Source organism: Penicillium paradoxum (assembly GCF_028828445.1).
Source record: "Penicillium paradoxum strain IBT 22861 chromosome Unknown utg000007l_segment0_segment0, whole genome shotgun sequence".
In the NCBI taxonomy this organism is placed as follows: Eukaryota; Fungi; Ascomycota; class Eurotiomycetes; order Eurotiales; family Aspergillaceae; genus Penicillium; species Penicillium paradoxum.
The window spans coordinates 4,293,937-4,319,903 of record NW_026643185.1 but is presented as its reverse complement, the minus strand read 5'-3'; the positions used below and the strand labels follow the sequence as shown (position 1 = coordinate 4,319,903).

At 42.8% G+C, this 25,967-nt stretch overlaps 9 protein-coding genes across 9 annotated transcripts; 5 read left to right on the top strand and 4 right to left on the bottom strand.

Annotated features, from left to right (window-relative positions):
* Nucleotides 1-287: 287 nt before the first annotated feature.
* N7457_009121 (uncharacterized protein) lies at nucleotides 288-1,734 on the bottom strand (the record flags this gene model as incomplete). The annotated part of the gene is made up of 6 exons (XM_057180164.1): nucleotides 288-648; nucleotides 731-761; nucleotides 823-890; nucleotides 951-1,068; nucleotides 1,126-1,504; nucleotides 1,567-1,734. The coding sequence occupies 6 exons, from the start codon at nucleotides 1,732-1,734 to the stop codon at nucleotides 288-290; spliced, it is 1,125 nt and encodes a 374-aa protein (XP_057028550.1).
* A 1,428-nt stretch (nucleotides 1,735-3,162) lies between these two features.
* N7457_009120 (uncharacterized protein) lies at nucleotides 3,163-3,360 on the top strand (the record flags this gene model as incomplete). Its single annotated transcript, XM_057180163.1, has 1 exon — nucleotides 3,163-3,360. The coding sequence occupies one exon, from the start codon at nucleotides 3,163-3,165 to the stop codon at nucleotides 3,358-3,360; it is 198 nt and encodes a 65-aa protein (XP_057028549.1).
* Nucleotides 3,361-4,065: 705 nt separating this feature from the next.
* Nucleotides 4,066-5,539, top strand: N7457_009119 (O-methyltransferase family 2; the record flags this gene model as incomplete). The annotated part of the gene is made up of 4 exons (XM_057180162.1): nucleotides 4,066-4,456; nucleotides 4,522-4,645; nucleotides 4,709-5,163; nucleotides 5,226-5,539. The coding sequence occupies 4 exons, from the start codon at nucleotides 4,066-4,068 to the stop codon at nucleotides 5,537-5,539; spliced, it is 1,284 nt and encodes a 427-aa protein (XP_057028548.1).
* A 2,000-nt stretch (nucleotides 5,540-7,539) lies between these two features.
* N7457_009118 (uncharacterized protein) lies at nucleotides 7,540-9,435 on the top strand (the record flags this gene model as incomplete). Its single annotated transcript, XM_057180161.1, has 2 exons — nucleotides 7,540-7,644; nucleotides 9,412-9,435. The coding sequence occupies 2 exons, from the start codon at nucleotides 7,540-7,542 to the stop codon at nucleotides 9,433-9,435; spliced, it is 129 nt and encodes a 42-aa protein (XP_057028547.1).
* An 8,576-nt stretch (nucleotides 9,436-18,011) lies between these two features.
* On the bottom strand, nucleotides 18,012-19,998 carry N7457_009117 (pyruvate kinase CDC19; the record flags this gene model as incomplete). The annotated part of the gene is made up of 7 exons (XM_057180160.1): nucleotides 18,012-18,260; nucleotides 18,314-18,395; nucleotides 18,454-19,287; nucleotides 19,364-19,566; nucleotides 19,618-19,664; nucleotides 19,734-19,790; nucleotides 19,875-19,998. 7 exons carry the CDS (start codon nucleotides 19,996-19,998, stop codon nucleotides 18,012-18,014), a joined length of 1,596 nt encoding a protein of 531 aa, XP_057028546.1.
* Nucleotides 19,999-20,826: 828 nt separating this feature from the next.
* On the top strand, nucleotides 20,827-21,357 carry N7457_009116 (DUF1748 domain-containing protein; the record flags this gene model as incomplete). Its single annotated transcript, XM_057180159.1, has 4 exons — nucleotides 20,827-20,829; nucleotides 20,926-20,965; nucleotides 21,030-21,072; nucleotides 21,216-21,357. The coding sequence occupies 4 exons, from the start codon at nucleotides 20,827-20,829 to the stop codon at nucleotides 21,355-21,357; spliced, it is 228 nt and encodes a 75-aa protein (XP_057028545.1).
* Nucleotides 21,358-22,284: 927 nt separating this feature from the next.
* On the bottom strand, nucleotides 22,285-23,508 carry N7457_009115 (uncharacterized protein; the record flags this gene model as incomplete). Its single annotated transcript, XM_057180158.1, has 2 exons — nucleotides 22,285-22,884; nucleotides 22,942-23,508. The coding sequence occupies 2 exons, from the start codon at nucleotides 23,506-23,508 to the stop codon at nucleotides 22,285-22,287; spliced, it is 1,167 nt and encodes a 388-aa protein (XP_057028544.1).
* Nucleotides 23,509-23,847: 339 nt separating this feature from the next.
* On the top strand, nucleotides 23,848-24,648 carry N7457_009114 (uncharacterized protein; the record flags this gene model as incomplete). Its single annotated transcript, XM_057180157.1, has 3 exons — nucleotides 23,848-23,988; nucleotides 24,047-24,281; nucleotides 24,332-24,648. The coding sequence occupies 3 exons, from the start codon at nucleotides 23,848-23,850 to the stop codon at nucleotides 24,646-24,648; spliced, it is 693 nt and encodes a 230-aa protein (XP_057028543.1).
* Nucleotides 24,649-24,654: 6 nt separating this feature from the next.
* On the bottom strand, nucleotides 24,655-25,349 carry N7457_009113 (uncharacterized protein; the record flags this gene model as incomplete). Its single annotated transcript, XM_057180156.1, has 4 exons — nucleotides 24,655-24,782; nucleotides 24,829-24,946; nucleotides 24,986-25,171; nucleotides 25,212-25,349. Coding segments are annotated over 4 exons (570 nt in total), but the record flags the coding sequence as incomplete, so codon positions are not given.
* Nucleotides 25,350-25,967: the final 618 nt, after the last annotated feature.

Below are 25,967 nucleotides of genomic sequence, written 5' to 3'. Positions count from 1 at the left end.
GAAACCTGTGTTTCTAGACAAACGATAGTGCAGAGGCTTAATGTAAGTAATAGTATATACATATCAGAAACAAAAGCGAATCCGTCAAAGGTGTGCTGTGTGCAACCAGTGAGCACTAGGTTGTGCAAAAAGTGCAACGCCCTCGGCTAAATGCTTTTCATGAGAGACATTTGCGATAACTGGGCGAGGCGAAGAGCTTGGTGGATGATCATTCGATTGTCCATGGCGTTTCTTATTATATTTGTAGATCCAGTGAATCTGGGATGTCTGGAATCCCTTCTTTCCCACTACCAGGCTCCTGGATAAGCTTGGCCGGCAGCCTTGGGAGATGATTCGTATGATACCGTCACATCATCTGTGCGGTGAATCTGGCCCATGTGGTGGACATTATTATTTCCTCGTTCGTCGACGGGAAGAATGCTTTCTTGACTCTCTTGGCCGTCGATGTTGGTGAAGCCGAGATCGTCTTTTCCGTTTGTGTTGGATTGTTTGGCGCGGCTGAACGAGGAAGGGAAGTTGCTGCTGCTTTTGTAGTTGTCGCCCTTTCCTTGGCTGTAGGAGCCTAGAGCTCGCTTGCCCATGATGATCTCGAGGAGCGGTTGCAAGGTAGGGATGCATGATGCTATAACGACGACGTCGGCCTCAATGCTATACGGAGAACAAGAGGTTAGAAATCAGAACAGAAAGTATCGGAGGTACGTGGGCAACCTTGGAATAGTTAGATGCTTACTTGGTCCACATGACAAGATCGGCAGTTCCATCTGTTCTTAGATCAGCTTTCGATCACAGGGCTGGAGAGAGGATAGGATACAAGCAACTCACAGGTATAATCAGCTTTGTCGGCAAGTCCATGCAGCTGGGTACATTTGACAATTGCCATTGCAGAGGCACTTGATCTCCAGTCAGTTTCTGTACCGCCTTAAGATGGAGAAGATAGAGGGTCGGCTTACATTGAACCAAGTCCCAGAGCAGCGCAAAGTGCTAGTCTCTTTCGTAGAGACATTTGGAGTTTTAGCAGGGTGGAAATCGGATAAAATGCCAGGGCTAGATCGATAACGGCCGAGACAGCTGAAATTCCGGGTTAATTGCGAAAAGGTGCAGATAGCTGAAAAGAGAAAGACCTACCTCCAGTGAAGATCGCATAGTCGATGAGAATTTCGGTGTCCTTGCAGGTGGCTGTCGCTACCAATGAGGCCTTCCACAGTGCTGCCGGTGGATCGCACATGGTGAACAAGATGAGTATGCAGATAATGGACACGACAGCAGCGGTCCCAGTCATTGCCCATAATATAGCCTTTTTCAGTGCGCTAGGATTCAAGATCCGGTTTAACATAGCCGTCACAGCCAGCTTGGGGAGAGTGAAGGAGACAATCCCAAATACGAAGCTAACTAGGTTGAGTAGTATAGCCAACTCCAAATCGTCCGAGGCCAAATACATGGCGTGTTTTCCAAAGCCTGTATTTACGCCGACTGTGGTGATGGCACAATATGCTATTCCCGATATCTAGTACAAGGTTCCATTAGGATCAAAGGAGAAGATAAAAGATGGAGCTTCAGCTTGCTTACCATCGAAGCCACAATCAGATAATCATCAACGCCAAAATTTCGTAACATAAAGACTCTGATGTAGACTCTAGCTATCACCATGAGCGCTGTCAGTCCAGTCAAGGTCCAGATGACAGCCAGAATCTTGGGGCCCTTGTCATCGTGCAAATTTTCCGAGGTGACCACCATGATGTCAAGCTTGAGGCAGTGAGGACAGTAAGGAAGAGCGTTCCCATTAATTTATATGAATATTCTTGTGAGAGACCAAAAGGCTTCAAATTTGACACTAGTACATAAGATTGAGACAAAATTTTAGGATCAACCTGATTTCATGTACGGAGTACCATTCCCAGCTATTCCTCGAAAGTCCGTTAGAAGGAATCCTTCGAGTTTTCTACTGCGACGATCGCACTATTTTGGCAAACGGCGATGGCTATCGCGAGCCCTCGGCCCTTTACTCGGGAGTTAATTTCCGAGAATTGCATGATCCACCTTTGACAGTTGGGAGATTTGTTGTACGGAGTATACAGAGTATGGAGTATACAGAGTACGGAGTATAGCATAGGGGCAACCCCTGCACGCCGAAGTAGAGTGACACTAAACGTGCGAGAACCTTGGAACCCGTGGAAGCCACCCGTGGGTGACGATCCCTTAGGTAAGCGGATCTAGTTCCCAATCGGGTAGGTGCTACCTCCTACTCTGGACCATCCGTGAACGGACAACAACGAAGTACTCCGTATGGAGTAAGCAGTATACACCTCCAGGGCTGGTAACAGACTAATCGGATACGATCAAGATACTAGCGAAGTACGGACTCGAATGGTGATCGTGATATCTAATTATGGACATCCTGGGATACCAGAAACCGAAACTGCGGAATCTACCTAATAGTCCCGCTAAGCTAGCCTCATGTGAGGCGCATCATTTGCTTTTCGCCATGTGCCAATTGAGCAGCATCTTCACTACCCAAATTGGGCTTGACAAAAGTACGAAGTACGTACAACATACGGAATACGGAGCACTCCATACACCGTTGAATGCAGAATACGCTCCCGTCCCGTTATCAACTTCATTTCGCGGGATTTCATGTGGGCTTTAATCTACCTAATCCTCCCCTTCTCAGCCGTGTTACCCACATCTTGTTCCGCTCGATATTGTTGCTTAATTACGGAGTACTGGAGGCAGAATGGTAGCATTTCCCGAGTCCCCCCGGTTCATCATAGGATGTTCTCAAGAATGGACTCTCAATTAAATTACATCATCCATCCAGAGCGCCTAATGATAAACGTTAGAGAAAGATGGTGGGTATATAAAAAGGGTGTTAATCCAGCAACCCCCCACCGCCCCCCTCCGCCCCCACAGCGTCCTAAAACCCCCCTGCCTGCTTGGTGCCTGCTTGGTGCCTGACAAAATAATTCCCAAAAACTCAAGAACCTCCCTGGCCGCCTTTCTCTCCGCCTTCGTGCCAAAATCACTTAAACCTCTTGTGTGGATGCCTGAACATTCAGGCATCAAATTACCCAAAATGGAAATGGATTTTGATTTGCAAAGAATGCGGTAATTAGCAATCCTCACCTTCACCTAGTAGCAGCCTTCTTCTCTCTCCTTCTATCCTTTATGCGCCGTCTCATCTCCACTTTTTATAATCAAGATGCAGCTACTGCCGAAGGGGTACGTCGTGCGCCGAAGCGGAATGCCTCTCGTGCAATCGTGGATGATAACGAGGATGAGGATCCTGCTAGTGATATTAGGGGTACAGATGTAGGCAAGAAACGGGGAGCTGCTGGGGGTAAGCAAGGCAAGAAGCGAAATTGATAAGTCAATCATAATCATGTACGGAGTATGGCTAGCAGGCATTGTTTATGCAGAAATAAGCGCGTTTTTCTGAGATAAAAGGTGTATTTTTTGCTATGTAAACTAGGATTTGGAACTACCTGGCAGAAAAAGTCTGTCATTTTATCAGGCAGAAATCAGGCAGGGGGATTTGAGGACCCAAGGGGGGTTTGCTGGATTAACACCCTATAAAAACGACTGGCGCAGTCCAGATATTGATCTATCTCCTATATTACGGACTATTGATCACGAGTGAACTGCACCGAACTCGAACAGAGAGAGCATGAACATCACGGAGTAAGATTTATTGGTTCTCCTTTACCATACATGCTAGCTAGGTTTGAACGTTTGAGCAATCGACAAGGTTATTGCCCGAACGGGAATGCAGTTGAACCGCCTTATCCCCACCCCCCGGCCCCCAAAATCTCCCAACAAAGACCCCACGGGGCTCAGGGGATAGAACAACGGTTGGTCTCCATGATAGTGGACCCGCCTGCAGTCATCCAACTGTTGCCCAGGGGGTATGGCTGTGTCTGAAGGAAAGGAGACAAGGATGATAGGCTATCTTTCAGAAAAGGGGATAGCGAAAGTAGTTTATTTAAAGGCCTAGCGAGTACTTTTGGCTTATATCGCAACCCTGCCAGTTTCTCTGCATTTTCAAGCATTTCTTTTTATATTATATCCACAATGGCCGAGATCTCAACCCCTACTTTGAATGAAACGCCTCGTCCCAGCGGTGAGGTATTCGAAGCCTTCGTGGACGGCACGGTAGCAATCTCTGCCAATACACCTGAGCTAGTCCCTGGTCTGGTCGATGAAGTTGCTTCCCTCGGTAAAGTCGCCAACCTGCAAGACCACAAGGATCGTTCGACCCTCTTGGAAGCCGCTCGATCCCTGGTCTATGCACTTGAGACCCCGCGGGAGGCTATGATCAGATACTGTTGGTCCCAATCTACTCTTTATGCTGCTCTCGAGACCGCAGTTGATCTGGGGGTTTTCGCCGTTTTGTCTAAGGATGAGAAGCCCAAGACTGCCACTAATCTGGCAAGCGCCACAGGTGCTGATGCAGTCATGCTTGGTATGTAACCTGCCACTCACTCCGGTGCTTTGTCAGTATATCTGTCTAACAATGTATCCAATCAGCTCGTATCTTGAAGCACTTATGCGCAATGGGCGTTATCCTCGAGACCGGTCCTAATGAATATCGCCGCACTGGACTTTCCATTTCTTTGTCCATGAAACGATACAACGATGCATACCCCTGCATGTATGTCTTTTATCCGCGGACCCAAGCCTTTGGATAAAGACACAATGCTTACCCATCAACCAGGACCAACTGCATTACCTCCGGTGTGCTTGCTCTGCCTGCCCAACTGAAGAAGGATGGTTATGCCAATCCATCCAACGGTAGGGAGTGTGGCTTCCAGCGCGGATTCAGAACAGACCTCCACTTCTTCGAATATATGAAGGAGAACCCAGAGGTTGCTGGCCAGTTCAACAATCACATGTCTGCCTACCACCAGGGGCGTCCCAGCTGGATGGACATTGGCTTCTATGATGTGCCGAGCATGTTCCCCAACGTTGCAGAGGATGATGTGCTCCTCGTCGATGTTGGTGGCAGCATGGGTCACGACCTCTCAGAATTCAAACTCAAGTGGGCCGATGCTCCGGGTCGCCTTGTGCTCCAGGATCTCCCCGAGGTGATTGCCCAGGCCAAGACTATGCAACTGCACTCCTCGATCGAGACCATGGAGCATGACTTCTTCACTGAGCAGCCTGTCAAGGGTGAGGTTTCCCTTGGGTTGCCCTCTTTCATCTCAGATCAAAGCTAACACATTCTTCCACAGGTGCTCGTGCTTATTATATGCACTCTGTCCTCCACGATTGGACAGACGATAACTGCCGCAAGATCCTGAAGGGTCTCGTGGCTGCCATGAAGCGCGGACACAGCAAGATCTTCATCAACGAGAACGTCATCCCCGATACCAACGCTTACTGGGAAACCACTAGTCTGGATATTATCATGATGGCCGATTTCGCTTCGGCCGAGCGAACTGAAGCTCACTGGCACCGCCTGGTCGAATCTGCGGGTCTGAAGATCACGAAGATCTGGTCCGCCCAGAGGGGAGTCGAGAGTCTCATCGAGTGCGAATTGCCATAGATGGGAGAAGACAGGCTAGAATATTAGAATAAACACATAGACTCGTTGAATTAAAATGAATTCTTCCTTTTTTTAAAAAAAAGAAAAGAACGGAAAAGACAGGGGTTTCAGGCGGGTAACTGGGGTTTGACAGGGCCCACACGTGGAAACACCCGAGACCTGGGAATCCATGCGTGCCCTTCTATCGAGTAAGTGGTAATCGACTAAGTGGAGTTAGACTATGTTTCTTTTTTTAACCAGGCCTGACGGTTCTTGCCTGTATACAACCGAACCTGCAGACTCAAATTCTGACAGTACGTATCTGGGCTACCTCATCATAAGCTACTTACATGCTGCATAGCTCCAGATTGCCATGATAAGCCTACGAAAGGGGGTTGTTTCAATTTGCCTTTTCCGAGCACCAGAAATCAGCATGGATGTGTTACTTTCGCATGAATATGCTCGACAATAAACACAGAATAGAAACAACGCTTGAAAGAAGGAGGCTGTGAGATCTCTATGAGACTGGGAGCTGTGCAATACGAAGCAACTCGTTATTAGAGGTTCTGGGGTGCAAGTGGCTCGTTTCCGGTGAGCCCTCTTTTTCGGAGAAGAACATTCCGATATTCAAGAAATGCTTTGTATGCTGTTTTCGGGGTGGTCCTATCTTCATTCTCCCATACTTGAAGTTGACGAGTAAAATTCGTGTTCGGTTTGATTTCCTGCTTTGATTGAATAAAATGCAATATGTCTGCTTGCTGCATGGGTCCTTTCCAAGGGACGTATCAGTTTGGTCTACTATTTCTTGTGAAACGGCATTACGGGTCATCGAAGAGATTTTAGGCGCAATACAAGCTTCCTCGGCCTCGCCAACCTTCTCCATACCTAGCTCGCTTTCTAGAAATCGTTAGTATAATATCAACAAATAACCATCCGCTAAGCGTGCCGGTATAGAGCATAGGGCTCAAGCACAGAACCGAAAAGTCTCGTGGTATTGATTTATGATTGATTTTAGGCTAGATTGGTCTATACATGCCGAGTTATAATCATGTCGATAGGGTTGGAACTCGGATGTTGTGGGCATGATACGAGGAAGTTAGGGTAACCGTTGCCGTTAGATATATATCACGCCAATTCTTTACCCGTGCAAAATCATGGCATACGGCGCACATCGCAAGGCGTGCCCTCGTTGATCCATGCTGATCTCCCCCCACCGTGGCCCGTCCCCATCCGATATACATAAATACCACCAAGTCTGAATGTACATATCCTCTATCCATCTGTGAATTTCCACCTAGGTATGGAGTACTCCGTACTTAGTGGCTATTTGATCATTCTCTGTACGTAAATAACTGTTAGTTGCTCAGATCAATATAACTTGAATAATAACAGGTATGTATCAATTACCCACATTCGGAAATTTCTCTCCGAGTTCTTTTTCTGCTTTTCAACTTTGGAGTACACTAATTTATCACCTCCGACAAGATAATCCTTTTATTATTCTCGTTTCCCCTTATTTAGCATTAGTGGGCTCCGGTCTTCAACAGCCCGGCCGGGCTAGCTCAATCGGTAGAGCGTAAGACTCTTAATCTTAAGGCTGCGGGTTCGACCCCCGCGTTCGGCTATTCCTAAAAACAAACCTCAAGATTTCTTTTTTGCCAATTTCATTTTTTTGTTCCGAGACGAAAAAGCAGTATGGTTCATCTGCTCTGTCGAATAACAAAGTTGTGTTTTGTTCTCGATCATTGCTGGTTTCTTCCTGGTTGTCCGTGTGTACGCGGAGGTACCACTAAGCTTGCTGATCTTGCACTTGGGAATTTCTATATTAATTCCTTTTTACAGAAAAAGACCTAAGTTGGTCAATTGACCAAGTGGCCAAGTAACCGGCCCCTAAAATTTTATACCAAAATTACGGACCCTCGCAAGCGAGGGTCCGCCACCCAAACCGTACATCCCACCCAAACCGTACATTCTTTCCATATCCTACCCTCTCACTTTGATCATAAACCATACCACCAAAAATGCCTAAAAACAATAAGGAGATAGAGGATCAGCTTCTCAAAGCTCTCGAGTCTCTCTCTAAGCAGTCCAAACCCAATATCGCGAAAACTGCGCGAGAATTCGCGGTTCCTATGAACCGACTACGACACCGCTAGAAAGGAGGAAAGTCGCTTTTTTAACGACAACCCAATAGTCGGAAGCTTAATCCTATATAGGAGCAAGCTTTACGGGACTATATCGACTACTTTGATACGGTCGGAGCCTCGATAAACCGCCGTCAAATTGCTATAGTAGCCAATTCAATTCTCGAAGAAGACTATTATAATAAAACTATAGCACCTCTAACAATTAGTGACCACTAGCTATAACGCTTTCTTAAACGTAATCCTAAGTACTATATATAACGACGGCGAGCTCTTAATGTTAAGCGAGCTACTACACTTAATAAAACTATGGTTAAGAGATAGTTTAATAATTATTAGCGCGTTATATCTAAATATAGTATATGCTAATAAGATATCTATAATTTCGACGAAACTAGCTTTTAAATTAGTGTCGGACGTAATTAATTTATTATTACTAGGCATCTAAAAAAGAAGCTATTTAATAGATCTATTACTAATCGTGAATCTATTACTATTTTAGAGGTAGTTTCTACTAATGGTTTTACCTATCTACTACTTATAATTCTAAGTACTCGGTAGGCTTTACTATACTAGTTTAATACTATTAAAGGTGATAAGTATATTTCTATAACTAATACCGGATATATTAATAATACTCTAGTATATTAGTAGATCTAACTCTTCTATAAATAGATAATTAGTCGAATAATTAGAAGGAAAAGACTCGTTTTATATAACCGTTTTAGGTCGTATTTAACACGCTAATTTATTAAATTTTGTGAGAAGAATAATATTATTTTATTCTTCTTACTCTCGTATACTAGTTATATACTATATTAGGACCGGCGTGCTGGCGGGTCCTAGTAGGTAATATAGAACTAGAGTGAAGGAATAGTAGGGTGCTAGTATATTCGTAAACTAATCGCTAAAGAGCTAAGTTCCCTTAGTAGTCTCTGTATAGATAACCTTTAGCGGGTCACGGGACTAGGTCACCTAACCCGGTAGGACTTAGTCTCCTTAGTGCGGTCTCTAGCGGGGGGTTATACTACCCCTACTAGGTTACGGGTTCTAGGTTATAGGACTAGGCGGGATCTAGCCTATAAGGCACTCTCCTAGTAGAGGGTCGTAATATTTTCCCCCTCCTTAAAGAGCTACGTCCTCGTAGCTAAGGGTCGGGGGTCGAGGGTCTCTTATAGTCGAGATAGGGAGGGTTTGAAAATAGTATATATATCTAGCTATCTAAAAGAGGGTAATTTATCTTTATAGTGGAAGGTATAGATAGACTCGGAGCTTTAAGCGTTATCTCTCTTCGTCGCGTATAATCTAAGTTCTTTATATATTTTTCACTTATCTCTCTTCGAGTTATAGCTTTCTTCTTTCTACACTTCCTCGTCCTTTCGCTTTTTCTTCTTATAGCTTTTTATCGCTTCGCTTTTCTTCTTATAGCTTTTCGTTATCTCGCTTTTCTTATTATAGGTCATTTTAACTTATTATAGTAGCTTCTTTTCCTCCGGTCGCGAGTACGACGTATACCTCTATTAATAATTACGCCCCTCCGGCTATCGTCTCCCCTACTAACTCTATAAATACGTAGTATCGGCGTTATATAGACCGTCTTAGATATAACCCGGAGTATATATATATCCCTCCGCCTAGCGGGATTAATATTAATACTCCTCGGTATAACTATTATATAAGGAAGCGGTAGTCTTATATAATAGTAAGTATAGACCTCCGCTTATATTAGCGGTTATTAACGTTCCTTAGATCGATTCTAAGCTTAACGCTTAAGCTAATACTTATATCTTAGCGCCCTATACTACCCCTATATAGAATATATCGTTCCTTACGATTATATAAGGGTTTTAAAGTACGCGGAATACTTTAACTTAAGATATCTATATAGATATAGTTACGCCTTTTAGTCCTCTTTACGCTACGCCCTCTCTACCTCCCTTACCCCCTCCGCCCCTTTTAATATAGGTTTTATTAATAAGTTAGGTTATAGATTAGCTTTAGGCGCCTTCTTAGACTAGGTTATATATATAGCGGTAAGGATATAGGCGTATCTTAGAGGTTACTCGTCTAATATAGGTAGTTATTACGTTATACTCTTAGAGAGTATTAGCTATATTACTTTTTATCCTATTTTTCGGCGATAAACTCTTATATATCCTTATTATATATCTATAGTCTCTTTAGGATATTTTTCGTCCGCTCTTTATTTTTACTAGTATTCTAGATCCTCCCCTAATCTATCTATAGTATATACTAACGTAGCTAGTTATTTTCTAGAGGTCCGTTCGGTAGTTAGCTATTAGATTCAGCGTTCTTAAGTCTACTCCGGTCCTTCTAACCTTCCTAGAATATATCTAGTAGTAGATCCTAGATTATATTAACTTCTTCTTTATAGATCTTCCTCGGCGTATTATATACTCTAGCTATTCTTTCTTCTTATTATAGTAGCTCTCGAATATTAGTATATCTTCTACGTCTTCTCTCGGCTCCTAAGTATTTTCCTTATATCTATATCCTCTCTATTTAATAAGGTATTTAGCGCCCTTATAGTTATCGGTAAGGATCTCCTCGATCTCCTATTTAGGTTAGTTATCTACTAATATAAGATTAGACCACTCTTAAGCTTTTAGCGGATCTCTATAGTATAGCTCTAGTATTAAAGTATATTATATAAGATAGATCTTATAGTATCTTAGTATAAGGATTAGCTAATATACCTATTATCCTACCGTATCTACTATCGTAAAAGGTCCTATATAGCGGTTATCTAGCTTTTTATATAGTCGTTCTAAGTTAATATACTTATTTCTTAGTATAACTTATTATCCGATTACGAAAGACTTCTCTATATATTTCCTATTATAGGCTCGCTTTATTATAGTTTTTAACTCTTCTAGGCGCTTTCTTAGTATTTTTTATATCTTTAGTATTTTCTCTATATAGCTTTCGGTATTATCGTAGGTTTCTATCTTTCTATCTAGTACTAATATTCTTAGTTCCGGTTAGAATCCTAGTAGTACTTCGGCTAGGGATATTTTTAGTACGCTATAGATAGTAGTATTATAGATAATCTATATAAAGGGAATCTATCTTATCTAGTTATCTTAGTACTAGCTTACTATATTACGTAGGTAATACTTAATACTTTAGTTTTATCTCTCTATCTACCTATTAGTTTATAGGTAATAAGCTATTAATAGTCTACGTTTTATAGTGAGGAGATAGTAGAAATAGCTCTAGAATTTTAATATAAAGATAGTACCTCTATTACTAACGAGATTTTCTAGTATTCCCTATAAGGGTATAACCTTTTCGTAAAATAAGATTACGAGTTCTAGCGAGTCTACGTCTTTAGTATAGGAAATATAGAGGGAATATTTTAAGAATAGATCGACTATAACTATAATTACGTTATAGGCCTTCCCCTTCTATTTTAAGGATAGTAGGCCTATAATAAAGTCTACGCTTATCTACTAGTCTAGTCTCTTTAGTACTAGTAGTAGTTCGAGTAGTCTATATAGTTTATAGCGTTTAATAGTATTAGATTAGTAAATCTAGTATATAAGAATATAGTCCTATATATCCTTAATAAAGGTTTTCTACTAATATTTATATCTAATAGCCTATAGCGTTCTTTTTCTTATATAATAGTCTACTTATAGATCGTTATAGTAGATCTTTATAATTTCTTAGTAGATTACGGGTTTACCTTTAGAAATATAGACGTAGTTATTATATCTTAGTAGTCTATCCTAGCTTCTTATACTCTATTATATCTTTAGGGGTTATTTAAAGTCGCCGGTTTCCTATACCCTTCTAAGTATATTCCTATAGAACTTATTCTTCGCCTATATCTTAAGTATAAGTTCTACTATAGTTTCTAGCGGCTTATAGATATATATAGTTTCTCCTTTAGCTACTTCGCGTACCTCCTTTTAACTTAGTAGTCTATTTATTACGGGCTTAGTAGGGATCTCTATATATACTATAGTTATTATAGCGTCTAGGTATATCGTACTCTATAGATCTCTTTAGTAACTAGCGCCTTTACCGATAGTCTCCTTAAGTCTCTATATAAAGATATTATAACTTATAGTATCTAATAGCTCGTCTATTATATAGTTAGGTCGTCTACTAGGAGTATCTATAGGGTTCGTTTTCCTTAGGCGGAATATAATAACGAAGTTAAAACCTATAAGGTATTCTACCTAGCGTACCTAGTATCTTATAAGCTCCTTAGTCGTTATAAATTAAATAAGATTAGTATAATCCGTTATTATTATAATCGGGTACTTATTTCCTTTAAGGAAGTAGCGCTATTCCTTAAACCCTATAAAGATTACTAGTATTTCTTAGTTACCGACCTAGTAATTTCTCTTTACTACTAGTATCTTCTAGAAGTAAAAGATAATAGGGTACTAATATCTATCTTTATAAAGCTATAATATAATTATATAGATAGCGGCTCCTAATATATCCGTTTCTATTATAGTTTTTAATATAGCGTTAAAGTATATAAGTATTAGCGTAGTCTAGAAAGCGGTCTTAGTCCTTTTAAAAGCTTCTCGCGCTTTTTCTATAAAGATAAACCCTTCCTAGCGCTTATTTCTTCCCTTCTTTTATACGTCTAGCCCCTTAATTAGATCGTTAAAGGGGGCGCTAATTATTAACTATTTCCTAATAAAACGTTAATAGAAGTTAGCGAAGCCTATAAACTACTATACGTTAAAGATATAGATTAGCTTTAGCTACTAGCTTATTATTTCTACTTAGGTAAGGTCTATAGTAACTCTATAGCGGGAGACGATAAAACCTAAGAAGTCGACCCTCTCTATATAGAATATATATTTACTAGGTTTAATAAATAACCTCTACTTAATTAGGCGTTCTAGTACTTCTCGGACGTAATATATATAGGTCTTCTTATCCTTCGAGAAGATTAGTATATTATTAAGATATACTACTAAGTAGACGTTAATAAGTCCTACTAAGGCTCTATTAACGTACGCCTAAAAGGTAGCGGGAGTATTCGCGAGTCTAAATAGTATTACTATATATTCGAAATATCTATAGCGGTATCTAAACGCTATTTTCTACTTATCTCCCTATTTTATATAGATCCTATAGTAAGTATCTTATAGATCTAGTTTAATATAGATCTATACTCCTAATAATCTTACTAAGGACTTATTAATTAGTAGTAGAGAGTAGCGGTTCTTAATAGTAATCGCGTTTAATCCTCTATAGTCTACGTAGAGTCTAAGCTTACTATCTTTCTTCGGTATAAAGAGGATAGGTATACCCGATTAACTCTTTAAGTATCGGATCTAGCCTTTTTCGAGGTTCTTCTTAATATATTAGCGGAGGACTTCTAACTCCTTAGCGGATAATATATATACTAGCCTCTAAGGGGGTATCTTACCTAGTATTAGCTCGATTATATAATTATACTCTATATAGGTTAAAAGGACTATAATACTTTCTTTACTTACTATAATAACTAGATTTTAGTATTCTAGCGGGAGTTTAGTTAGAGGTTATACTAAATAAGAGATCCTATTTAAGCTTTATATTATCTCTAATATTACTATAAACTCCCTAGTAACCTTATCGATATCTAAGTATAGCTCTCTAAGTATATCTTATAGTCTTACTTCTTCTTTAAAGTCTTCTAGCGGGAGGGTTTTAACCTCTAGCGGGGTTATATTTCTATATACCTACTTACTAATTACCTAGTTAATATCCGGATTTACTAGTCTAAGCTAATCTATTTCTAGAATTATATTATAGATTGTTATATCTATAGCTTCGTAGGTTATTTTAATAACTTTATAGGTTCTATTCCGGTCTATTAGACTAAGCTATACTTCTTAGCTTCTATATAAAAGGATCTTACGCCTATTTATAGCTTCTACTAAGCGGGTACTTATTATATATATCTCTTCTAAGTTCTTTTTTATCTATTTCTAGCTTATAAAGCTCTAGATTACGCTACTATCTATTAGCGTCTTAGCTACCCCTATTAGGGCTTTAGTCTTAACGTCTAATATTAGTATATTATAAACGAGTACTTAGTATACTCTCTTATATTCTCCGAGAAGAACTATCCCTAATACTATAGGAATCTATAATATAGAGTTATCTATTTTTTTAACTTTTCCGCGGCTATAGCGTTTACTATAGCTTTCTTACGGTAGTCTTTTATATAGTGGCCTAGCTTATTATAGAAGTTATAAAATTTACTATCTCCGCTCTAGTCTTATTTAGACCCTATAGTAGCTTTTCTACTCTCCGTAGTAATCGTAACTTACTATATAGGGAAGGCGCTATTTCCCTTAAAAGGTCTTCTACTAGATCTTTATAAGTCTATAGTATTTCTTAGCGCTATCTTCCTAGCTTCTCTAAGATATAATATCCTACTTAGTATTACTTTCTTAATTTAGTTATAGAAGGCTACTTAGTTATCCTATTAATCTATAGCGGGGGCTATAAACCTCCTTACTTTGTCTTATACCTCTTTAATAATACCTATCTCTAAATAGTCGATTCTTATCTATCTAGTCGGCGTATCTTTTAAGCGGTTATAGAGTCTAGTAAGCTTTAAGGCGTATTAGTATATATCCTAATACTTAGCTTATATTATCTACTATTAGTCGTATTTAGCTTCTCGCTATATCTTAATAAGATTAGTAACCTAAGTAAGTATCTATATTTCGAAGACCGACTAGGTAAACGTTATACCTAGATTATTCTTATAGTATTCTATCTATATTATATTAACCTTTAGCGCTAAGAACTCGGTTACTTAGTTTACTTTATATACGTCGCTAGCGAACTAGTTAGGGTATCTATTCTAGAAAGCTTCCTAGTTTAACTTAAAGAGATTATATTTACCCGAACTCTTAGCTCTATACGTTATTATATTATAAGGTATATATAGTTCCCTTACTTCCTTCTAATAGAATAGGTAGCCTCTAATACTTCCTTATAATATAATCGAGTTTATATAGATAGTATTAGATAGTTAGTAAGTAATTTAGCTAATAATACTACCTAGCGAACCCCGATAAATCCTAGATCTTTATATTCTCGCCTATAGGATTATTATATTTTCTTCTTCGTCCTATAGCTCCGCGCGGATCCTATTTTTCTCCTTTACTAGAGCTAGATATCTTTTAAGGGTCTCTAACTCTTAGAGTTCCGCCTTCTCGTCTACCTTAGTCGGGGTTATCGGATCCGGCGGGTTTCCTCCCTAAGGGTTATCGTCGACTCCCTATATCTCTACCTCTTCTAGTAGGGGTTATAGGGGTCCCGGGACGTCGTTCGTTTCCGCGATTAGGGCTAAGGTTCCCCTTAGGCGGTCGCTCGTACGTCGAGTTATCGATATTACGTATTCTAACGGTCTAGTTTAATTAAGATTTAGCGATTAGAATATTAGGACCGGCGTACTAGCGGGTCCTAGTAGGTAATATAGAACTAGAGTAAAGGAATAGTAGGGTACTAATATATTCGTAAACTAATCGCTAAAGAGCTAAGTTCCCCTAGTAGTCTCTATATAGATAACCTTTAGCGGGTCACGGGACTAGGTCACCTAACCCGGTAGGACTTAGTCTCCTTAGTGCGGTCTCTAGCGGGGGGTCATGCTACCCCTACTGGGTCACGGGTTCTAGGTCATAGGACTAGGCGGGATCCAGCCTATGAGGCACTCTCCTAGTAGAGGGTCGTAATATACTATAGCCTCTTAATGTCGGGGTATTTAGTGTATATAAATATTAGTATAGTAAGGCTATAGAAGCTACTATAATAACTAGATGCCGTAAATTCTTAAAGGACGAGTTTTTATACTTAATTAGAGAAATTAGACGAAAAACCTTCTAGCCGAATATAATTAAGCTTAGGTTTAAATTAACTAGCCTTTAGCCTATTAATTCTAAGCTTATTACGGATAAGTTAGAGTCTTATAATCTATATAATGATAATCTCCCTTAGTCGAGAACACCCTTAACTACCTCCTAAAACTCCGAGTTTAGCACTCTAAAAACTGCTAGTAAAGTAAGAAGGATAAGCGACTAGCTTAACTAATTAGATCCGGGGAGTTAGAGGTTTAAAAGGGCACTAGAAAAGCTTCAAAAGTGTGCTAAAGTATAAGCTACACTAGCTCACGAACTACGGCGGGAATTCGACTTAACAAGTGCTATTATAGGTGCTCGCCACGCCCGATATAATACTTCTCGGCGCTATACCTAGATAACTAGCATCATCAACTCATCCTAAGTCAAAGAGATGAAGCGAAAAGAGTTCAAATTAACTGAGAAAGCTGATCAAGATAAAACGAGGCGGAAGTGGAAGAAGGTGTTGATCGAAATCAGGAAGCATAGGCGAGCACAAAAACGCAAGGGAAATTGATATAATCTTGTATACTAATAGTCAAATGGTGAATTGATTTATCTATGATTTTTAAACTATTAATTTCCTATATTATTATATAGAAAATGGTAGTTAAGGTAAAATATAGGAAGAATGTACGGTTTGGGTGGGATGTACGGTTTGGGTGGCGGACCCTCGCTTACGAGGGTCCGTAATTTTGGTATAAAATTTTAGGGGCCGGTTAGTACGTTCTCGTAGGGATTTACAGGTGCACATGGAGAAATTAGGGCACAAGTCATGTATACGTAAGATATAGATGTGCACCATCTGCAACACCATCATCTGATGCTTTGGCTGTACGCACTTGTTACTATGTATAATGAATAACCGATAATGTAAATAAGACGAAGTAAACAAGAGAAAGTGGGATGATTTTGACGGGATGCGTAGTGGCAGTGGGCGAATATGTACATACTCGGAAGTGTGTATGTTAAGACGTGGACGGAGGTTACCCATCAATGGATGTACCTACTGCTACATATATGATAATGTATCAGTACACATTCAAGTACTCGTGAGGTTGTATCCTTCTGATGCTACACCTTGATGATAAACGAACTGCATACCAGGATGTTCTGAGAGCTCTAGAATTACTAAGAGATATATGCTCTATAGTGCGTTAAAAGCACCTGCCATTTTGCTATGCTGGATTCACCTTGGATTCACCATTAATCATAACTTTGTTTCTTGTTTGCCTTCTTTTCTTCGCGTTCACGATGGCTAGAAAGGACGCTTCATTGGCCCAACAAGCCCTAACAAAGTAGAAAGGTCTACTACTCAAAACTCGATGGCAAGCATGATTAGAATTTGAATAAGCTAGACGGAAAACCTCGAATCGAATCTGCTTCAATACATAGTAGATGCGCTGGTATGTGCTATTTCCTCTGTATGTGAGATGCATTGCACTCAGGTGGTAAATGATAAATGTTAGCTTGATTTGTAGTATATCTAGCCCTGGGGATTTCGTAGGATTGCGCAGGTGTATATGCTGCCAGGGGCTAGTATGCACGATATCCAGATATCGTCGTTGTCCTACTTGTTGAAACTGGGCTTCAGTTGGCAGGTATACACCTATAACGTCGTATATACTACCTTCCTAAGTACTGGTTTTGTATCTTCAGGTCCAATCGAGGCCATCAATGTACAGTGGAACCGTCGGCGGAAACCGGGATGGGGACGGGATAGATTCTGGGCATTTTGTCCAGCCATTGCATCGCGATTATTAATTCGATTGAATTTTTTTTAATAGAAACAGCATTCATGAATTCTTTATTAATGATGGCTGAACAATCTCCACAATGGCGTGTTTCTGCATTGAAGGGACGTAAAAGAAGAAAATACCCTCCATGTGCCCGGGTGAGAATCGTCGTTTTCTCGGGGACAGGGGCCTTGGTGTCGGGGAGCTGTGTCGGGTCCCCGCATCTGGTTTTCGTTGGACTTTTGGTTTTTCTTTCTCACTCTCTCTGCTCAATTTTCTTCTCAGAGACTTATTGCGGTTTTCGATTGCTGTCGCGCATGGAGTTCGAACGCGCTTGCATATAAATCGGCATTCATATGCAAGGTTCCAGTGTCTAATGCCGTGACATTCAGAGATCCCTGGAGGATGCGACAGACCGAACAGACTGATTCCACAGCCAAGGACTCGAATACTAACCTTCAGCTACAGATTTACTCAGTCTTGGGTTCCCAGACTTCACTAAACCACAGAATTGACAAAAGCATTAAATTCGTTTCATTTACATGAGCAATGCATTAACCTTCTAGACTGTGGTCCAGACCACAGCGCAGAACAAACCGGGCTTGAAAAAAAGCGAGAACAGAGCAAAAAAAAGGTATGTATCCCATCCGCACACCGGCGGTCAAAAAAGCACATTGGATGATTGTTCACCAAGAGCTTACCTTGTGGTCATTCTCCAGGAAGCTTACTCCATGGCCAACCCGAGGTTCTCATCGGCGGGCACCACACGAACAGTGTTGGTGTGGCCCATACCACCACGCCATCCCTGGACGCAGACAATGGGGTCACCCTTGTTGATGATACCAAGCTTGAGACCGTGGTTGATACCCCACTTGAGGCGACGGTCGACATCCTCCTGCCAGATCTTGACGTTGAAGTCAGGCTTGGTCTCGGGGAAGTAGAACGGCCACACACCGCGGTACAGGTGGGAGTACTGAAATTCCATGTCAGCAAAGATCGATACTGGGCAGATCGAATTGAACTTACGCGAGCAGCAGTCTCGTTGCGAGTGACCATCAGGATGGGGCACACGGGACGGTACTTCGACAGAAGACGGGCAGTTTTTCCACTATACATTTATCAGCATGATCCTCAATTGGACGACAACAAACCGCCGCGACACATACCTGGTGGTCAGAACGACAATGGCACCGGCGTTCAGCTCCAGACTGGCGCTAACAGCGGCCATGGCAATGGACTCGGAGGTGTCAGTGGGACGAGGAGCAAGGTTGCGCAGCTCGTCAAAGACATTGAAGTGAGGAATGGCAACCTCGGCCAGCAAGCAAGTCTCGGACATCATCTTAACGGCCTCACAAGGGTAGTTACCCTTGGCAGTCTCACCAGACAACATGACACAGTCGGCACCGTCGAGGACGGCATTGGCAACATCGGACACCTCAGCACGAGTGGGACGGGGGTTGTATGTCATGGACTCCAGCATCTGAGTGGCACAAATGACGGGCTTGCCCTTGATGTTGCACTTGGCGATCATCATCTTCTGGGCAAGGAAAACCTTGGGGGCGGGGATCTCGATACCAAGATCACCACGAGCGACCATCACACCATCGGTCTCCTGAAGAATCTCATCAAAGTTGTTGACACCCTGCTGGTTCTCAATCTTAGCGATAATCTGGATCTCCTTGCCATCCTCGCCGAGAATGGAACGGATGTGCTTGATGTCGCTGCCGCGACGGATAAATGAGGCGAAGATCATATCGACCTTGTTCTCGACACCGAACCGCAGATCGGCAATATCCTTCTCCGAGAGAGCGGGGAGGTCTACATCAGTGCCTGGCAGGTTGACACCCTTGCGAGATGAGATGTTACCGTTGTTCAGACACTTGGCCCGAAGAGTCTTCTCATCAACCACCTCAATCACCTCGAAAGACAGAATGCCGTCATCGACATAGATGAGCTTGCCAGGAGAAATCACTTTGGTGATGTTCTTGTAGTCCAGATACCTGTCATCGCACTTATCAGTCCATGTCACAACCAAGCACGCCCAGCTACGCCGTTCAGCAAAGGGGATGATCTTACATGTTCTTATCATCACTGGCAAGGGCATATGCCTCATCGGTAGTGATGTTAAGCTCGGTGCCTTCCTTGATAGGGATATCCTTATCATCAACGGTGTTACCAGTTCTAATCTCGGGGCCCTTGGTATCGAGAGCAATGGCGAGAGGGCGACCAGTCTGGGTACGGGCGGCCTCGCGAGCGTTGTCAATGACAGATTGGTGGTACTGGAGACAAGTCAGCGACACCTTTGTCACTCATTGATGGGTGATACAAACCTCATATGAACCGTGGGAGAAGTTCATGCGAACAACGTTAAGACCAACTATGACCAAGTCAGCCTATCGGCCACAAAAAAAGGCTACTCATCTCCATCGCAAAATGCTTGTCATACCTGTGCGGAGAGCATTGATCTTCTCTGCGGAGTTCGTCTTAGGACCTGATGAATCGCCTGTCAGTAACCAGCTCTTTTTTCCATTCCAATCTTTCTTGGAGACTCGACCTCAAGGGGCCTCTTATTTTTGGTGTGACATACCGATGGTACAAATGATAGAAGTACGACGGAAGTTCTTCGCAGGGACCATCTCGGTGTTCAGCTTGGAGTGCCACTCCAGCTTCATACGGTTGGTCAGGTGGTCGAGGGAGCTGGTGGCCGCCATTTTGTTATGGTCAACAATTGTTGGATTGATTTAGAAAAGACCGGAGGCTTCTGATTGAATTGAGAATCAGAATGGATGGAAAAGAGAAAGGGTGAGAGGTGGAGGGAAAGAGAAAACGGATGGGTGAGGGGCGGGAGGGAAAATGTTGGCCGCCGGTGTGAGTAGCATCTCCGGCCATCCCAAGACATTTCTGTACTATTGACATTGGACCATACATAATCTAAACCCAATCAATCTCTAACTTATCTGCTCACTGAACTACGTTTAACTTTTTTCCTTCCTCCGTGTCTACTACCCTTTGTTCTTCATTTTGTATACGGAGCACTGAGAACCGGATGTGTTGGCATAGGCGGCATCAGTAGTCAAGGCAGAAAAAAAATTATACATCAACTCCAGACCGGTTGACCGCAAAAAAAGCGGAGTGCCCCGTTCTGGCCTTCGCGCTGTACAATGGAGTCCTTTTATCGAATAAACGTGACAAATAAAGCCGCCCAATTGATCGAGCCCCCATGGCCCCATGGCCCCAGGTGCAAAAGGGGATTTCGGTGGGATGCGAACGGCTTATCGATAGGCCGAAATCGGACTAGTGGACAGGGCTGCCCAGGTGTTCTGAAGCCCCAGCCACATTGTGGATTATGTCAGGTACCAATGCACCAGCCCCACCTCCAGCCACCCCAGTGATAGACGTCATGTGAAATTGCACGTGACCACTCTTAAGGCGGTACCCAAGACGACTTGGGTCGTTTCTTTCTCACTTGTGATTCTTAAGCCTTTTGGTGACTACTAGCTCTTCAATATCTACGGTGCTGACACTTCATACTCTTCATCATGGTAAGATATGCTGGCGGATCCTGCAAAGCCGAGGTTGCCAGACCTCATGCGCATAGAGCATGGCATGACTGATTCGGAATGCTCGGTGCAATCTAGCTCGGTCGCCTCACTCACTACGCATTTGATGCGGTTCTCTGTGAGTTACTCTACAAAATAATATACTGCACTGCAGAATAAAAACTAACTGAGGCCTTCCACAGTCTCCGCCTTTCTAGCAGGTGTCAAACGCTCAACTGGCCTCACGTAAATATACCTGCCCCTCACGATCCCCTTCTTCCGAGCTTTTCCTGGGGTTCTCCACCTATGCAGGGGGAAATTATGGGCTAACTCTTGTCACCCCCGCGCGTCCCAATCCGTTGGGCCGTGTGCGTGTGGGACCTTCGCAGCCCTAGTGTTAATTCAGACAAGATCACTGAGAACAAGGATGTCAAGAAATGGGTTGACAACTACCTCGGCGTTGGTGAATGGGTGATGGATCAGTCCGTCGCTGTCATGGGCTCATCTGCCTGGTTCGAACGACGCCGCTGATCGACGCTACCATACTCAATTCGGGGAGACAATCGACGATTCCTTTCTCACGACTTGACTTTCAGCCATTGATGTGTGTATGATCACGGGCCTCGGTGGGATATAGGATAAGGAAGGGGACACATAACTTGCCACGGGACTGGACTGGCGGCACAATATTGGGCCTTGGTCTCGAAGCTCAGCTCCACCGGAAAATGTTACAATAGTTTGTACAGATCGAGTTTGTGTTGTGGAAAGTCTGCCTTTTCGAACCACTGGTATATCACATTCATACGCACGCCTCGAGGCTGGATTGACGAGTGATGACCAATTCTTATCTACGCTCTACTTTCGACTGATTCATTGCTTCGAGGCCACAGCGTCTTGATCTGTTCACGATACCTTTTGCTTTTGTCTCTGTTCTATATCATCATACGAATCCATTCATGAGAGACAGTCAATGACTGCAATTTCCTTCTATAGATTTGATCAAGCGCTATCGCTATATCAATCACCACAGGGGTAGTAATTAACCAAACCATAATTGGGTACCAGACCACAGCTTTTGGTATATAACTTATATGACTCGGGTCGACATTAGAGATTCAAAGCTGGGAACACTGCTTTGTCAAAAATTTGTTCACTCGTTGGAAACGTGGCTCTCTGCTGGCAAGACTTTTGCTGTGGCCAATAAACCTTATGACTGGCTTGCAGTATAGGAATTTGATGTTAGTATTGTGACATTTTTGGACGAAAAGTCTAGAAATATAGCGATAAAACGAGAATTATACAAAAAGAGCTCTTTTTTAAAAAGTTTCAAAATTGATATTTCCTCGTTTCCCTTTGGTATAGCTCTGACGAGCTACGGCGAGCATAAAAGGTAGATAAAATGTCGGAAAACACCGGGCTTGAAAAAGAGGCCTTGAAAAATCCCTGCGAACTCGATGGTCAACTCAGAGCGTGTCGTGATTTCCGCACGTCTGTTAACATGCCAACGTAATGGCAGTCTCGGACAAGACATTCAGCTATACCAAGGTACCTCCCTTCAGTCTTGCTCCAATCCCATGTCTTCATGAATTTGACTCCTTCCTCAACTCTTTTCTGGTAGTCTTGGTCGCTCTCAGTGTCGTGAATATGCTCCCATAGGGTTTTATTAGCCGGTCCGTCTTTGAGGATGTAAGCGGATATAAAAGCCATAAGGTCCTTTTCAATTCGGGTCCGACTACCGTGTCTGATTGGTAGTTGTAGAAGATGGCGAATCAAAGATGACATGAAATGGGCAGGTTCAGGGGTGAATAGGTGGAGGTCATGAGCGAATGTCGATGGAACTGTGACGGTCTCCTCAAGCGTGAACCCAACCAAAGAGAGCGGGAGAAGATTGACACGCATCCAACCCTGGCTATCAAGACTGTGCATCAAACATTGGGCGTCCCATCCACTGGTTTTTTCCCACAGGAGCCTTTTCTCGTGGAATCGCGGATAGTCATTATCGAGCAATACCTGTGAAGCAAGCGACATTTGCTCATCGGGCACTACCCACTCGACGAGCTAAAATATTGTCAATGAAACCGTTCATAAAACGGACTAGAGATTCTCTTTACTTACAATCAAGACCTCTGCGTATCCATATCTGTATAGAACCTGGGATCCGTACTCCACAACTGATATGGTACGATCTATCAATGCCCTCAAGGCATTTTCCATCTCCGGATAGTGAAATTGCTCGCTGAGCGGCTCATTGAATAGACATTCTTTTGGTGTCTTGATCTGCTGGACTAATCCTTGAGAGGGGCCACCATTAAATTGAGGTGGAGAAGTCGGCATCGTTTCAATGGCCGAAAAGGGGAGAGTGAGGGGAGCGGAGTGCCTCCTAGTCTTCTCGGTTTGTTGGCCTGGTCCTTGAATAAGGCCATCATCCACTTCAACTGGGGAAGTCGGCATCGTCTCAATGGCCGACAAGGGAAGAGTGAGGGGAGCGGAGTGCCTCCTAGTCTTCTCGGTTTGTTGGCTTGGTCCTTGAATAAGGCCATCATCCACTTCAACTGGAGGAGTCGACATCGGCTCAATACTAGGCAAGGCATGAAGAGACGCGGGCGAGAGAACATCAGTCTCCGCAATCTCTATATTGGGCGAGACAAGGGGAGGGAGGTTCGAAATATGTTCTGTCTCCATTATTAAGATATTGCAAAACATAAGTTTTGGGTGATTGAGAAAAGGATGTCCAATAGGCGGATGGGGATGATAAGATGGAGAGAAGAAATATTGATGCATGTAAAGTAGCGCGTCTTGGACCATGGAGGCAATCTTGTGACTGCCTTCCCCTTCTCTCTTTTTCATTTCTCTTAGGTCTTAGAACTATTGTCTTCTTCTCTTTCCCTTGACACCTGCCATCTTGCAGCAAAATTGTCTCCACCTTTTCAATGATTGTTTCTCTTGCGTCTAAAGCCATCTCATCATCCTTTTTATCCACCTCTCTGATCCATAGCAGATTTCTTCATGACTCCACCAATCATGGCGCCTTATCCTAAGGAATTTGACCACTTAGATGCAGCAGTCAATAGGCTTACGAGCCTTTTGAACAAAGAAAAGGTCAGGCATATCTTTATTGGTGGATATGCCACTTGTCTCCTTGGTGGAGCCCGCGTTACTGAGGTATCTCCCTCTCCTCAACTCCCTTGATTCGATGAGTTCTCCTAATCTGACAACGCAGGATGTTGACCTGATCACGGAAAAAGAATGTCGCAAATATTTGCTTGAATCTGGTGACTTCACAGTCAGCACTGATAATCGATTGGCCTTCAGGTACCGCGACAAAGTTGTTCATATCGATATCCTAATCACGGGACGCTGGCGAGACACATCATGCGATGTTCCTCTTCCTCGTAAGCTCAACACTTACCTTGTAGCCCCGAGGGACTGCCCGGAGCGTCGACTGCATGACCATGGTACGTTCTTGCTCGTCTACTGAAGAAAATTTACTGAATGGACTACACAGTACCCATTATGCACCCCTCTGCGCTTGTATTGTCAAAACTCAAGCCCTGGGGCCTTGCTGATCGCGCCACGCGTATGGAATTTCACATGAGGTGTCGCACTGATCTGATGGATATAAAAACCATCCTCCAGTGGCTTGTGGAGAACGGCATGGAGGTTCAATATTCTTTGGTCTCCGAGATTCCTAAGCAAGACCTGCTACCATTGCTGTCACGACTGTACCGGAAAGAACCAACATTGCGGGGACTTATGGCCGAAGCATTTTCGCCCGACGACCTACTGGATGTGCTTAAATACCAATCTAAGAGATGCACCTAGCTTTGGTTACACGGGGAGGGAGGGAGGTGAGGCCGGGGGCCCGGGGGAAGAGAGTGAAGCCTTTCGAATTTGGAAGATGAGATTGAGCCGGCGGACCTGGCCTTTTGCTTCTGTCTCAGAAAGGGACTCCCACCCTGGTAGAATATGGAAATGAGATAACTTCCAAATGCACGAACCCACGATTCTGTAAAATACCCCATATGGCCCTACTGGCTGGCCCGTCATCAAAAATGTAAGCGGATACAAAACTCCCAAGGTCCTTTTTAAGACGAGTTCGACTACCGTGATTAATCGGGAGCTATAGGAGATAAAGGATCAAAGATAGTATATAACAGACGGGTTTAGGACTGAGAAGGTGGAGCTCATGATCAAGCGTCGAGGAGACTGTGAAGGTGTCCTCAAGAGTGAAACCAACTAATGAGAGCGAGAGAAGATTGACGCACATCCAGCCCTGGCTATCAAGACTGTGAAACAAGCACTGGGCATCCCCACCAGCTGGTTTTCTCCCATGCGTGCTTTTTCTCTTGATAACGGGGAAACTTACATGTACTTTTGATCAGTACCTCTGCTACAAGTGACGATTGTTCATCGGGTACTACCCACTCCACGAGCTGGTAGTATCTTGTTAATATAATCCGTTCATAGGAAGAGCTCCGTAAGGAAATTTCACAACTCACGATCAGAACCTCTGCGTATCCGCATCTGTATTGGAGACACGAACATATGCCATGTCAACTTAATGAAACCTGCCCATTCTTTTTTTGGAAAAAAATTCCCATGGCAGCTAGCAAATGATAAAAGACTACTATATTACCATGTATTCAAGACGGATGTGTCGGTACTATTGATCCAGATGGGAGCACAAAATCAGCGGTGAAATGCATACTTACATGCATCCATCCACCAATCAGCCATCACACTAGGTATGTGTCATTCGTATAATGAATACCTAGCCTAATCACATTTGGCAAAACAGGAACATTCTTTGGACTTATTTGGCGCGGTAAAAGGAGTGAAACAACTGCTGTTAGACTCGGCTATGATGATAGCAGGTAGTTCCTCAATAACTCACAGCTCAGGTAAATTCGAGGTCCAATGGAATCGACGGGTCATTGATATTATTACTGCAGGAATCTTACAGCCAGAAAAGCCGAAGTGATCGGAACAAAGACGTTGACGGATACTTGAAAAAATACCGGGCCCAGTCTACAATGATTGTTGTCATACACCAGACGAGTCAATGAACATAGAATGCAAATAATAAGACAGATGGATGGGGTATGTAATAAATCAAAGGAACAAAACAGGATAAAATCCGC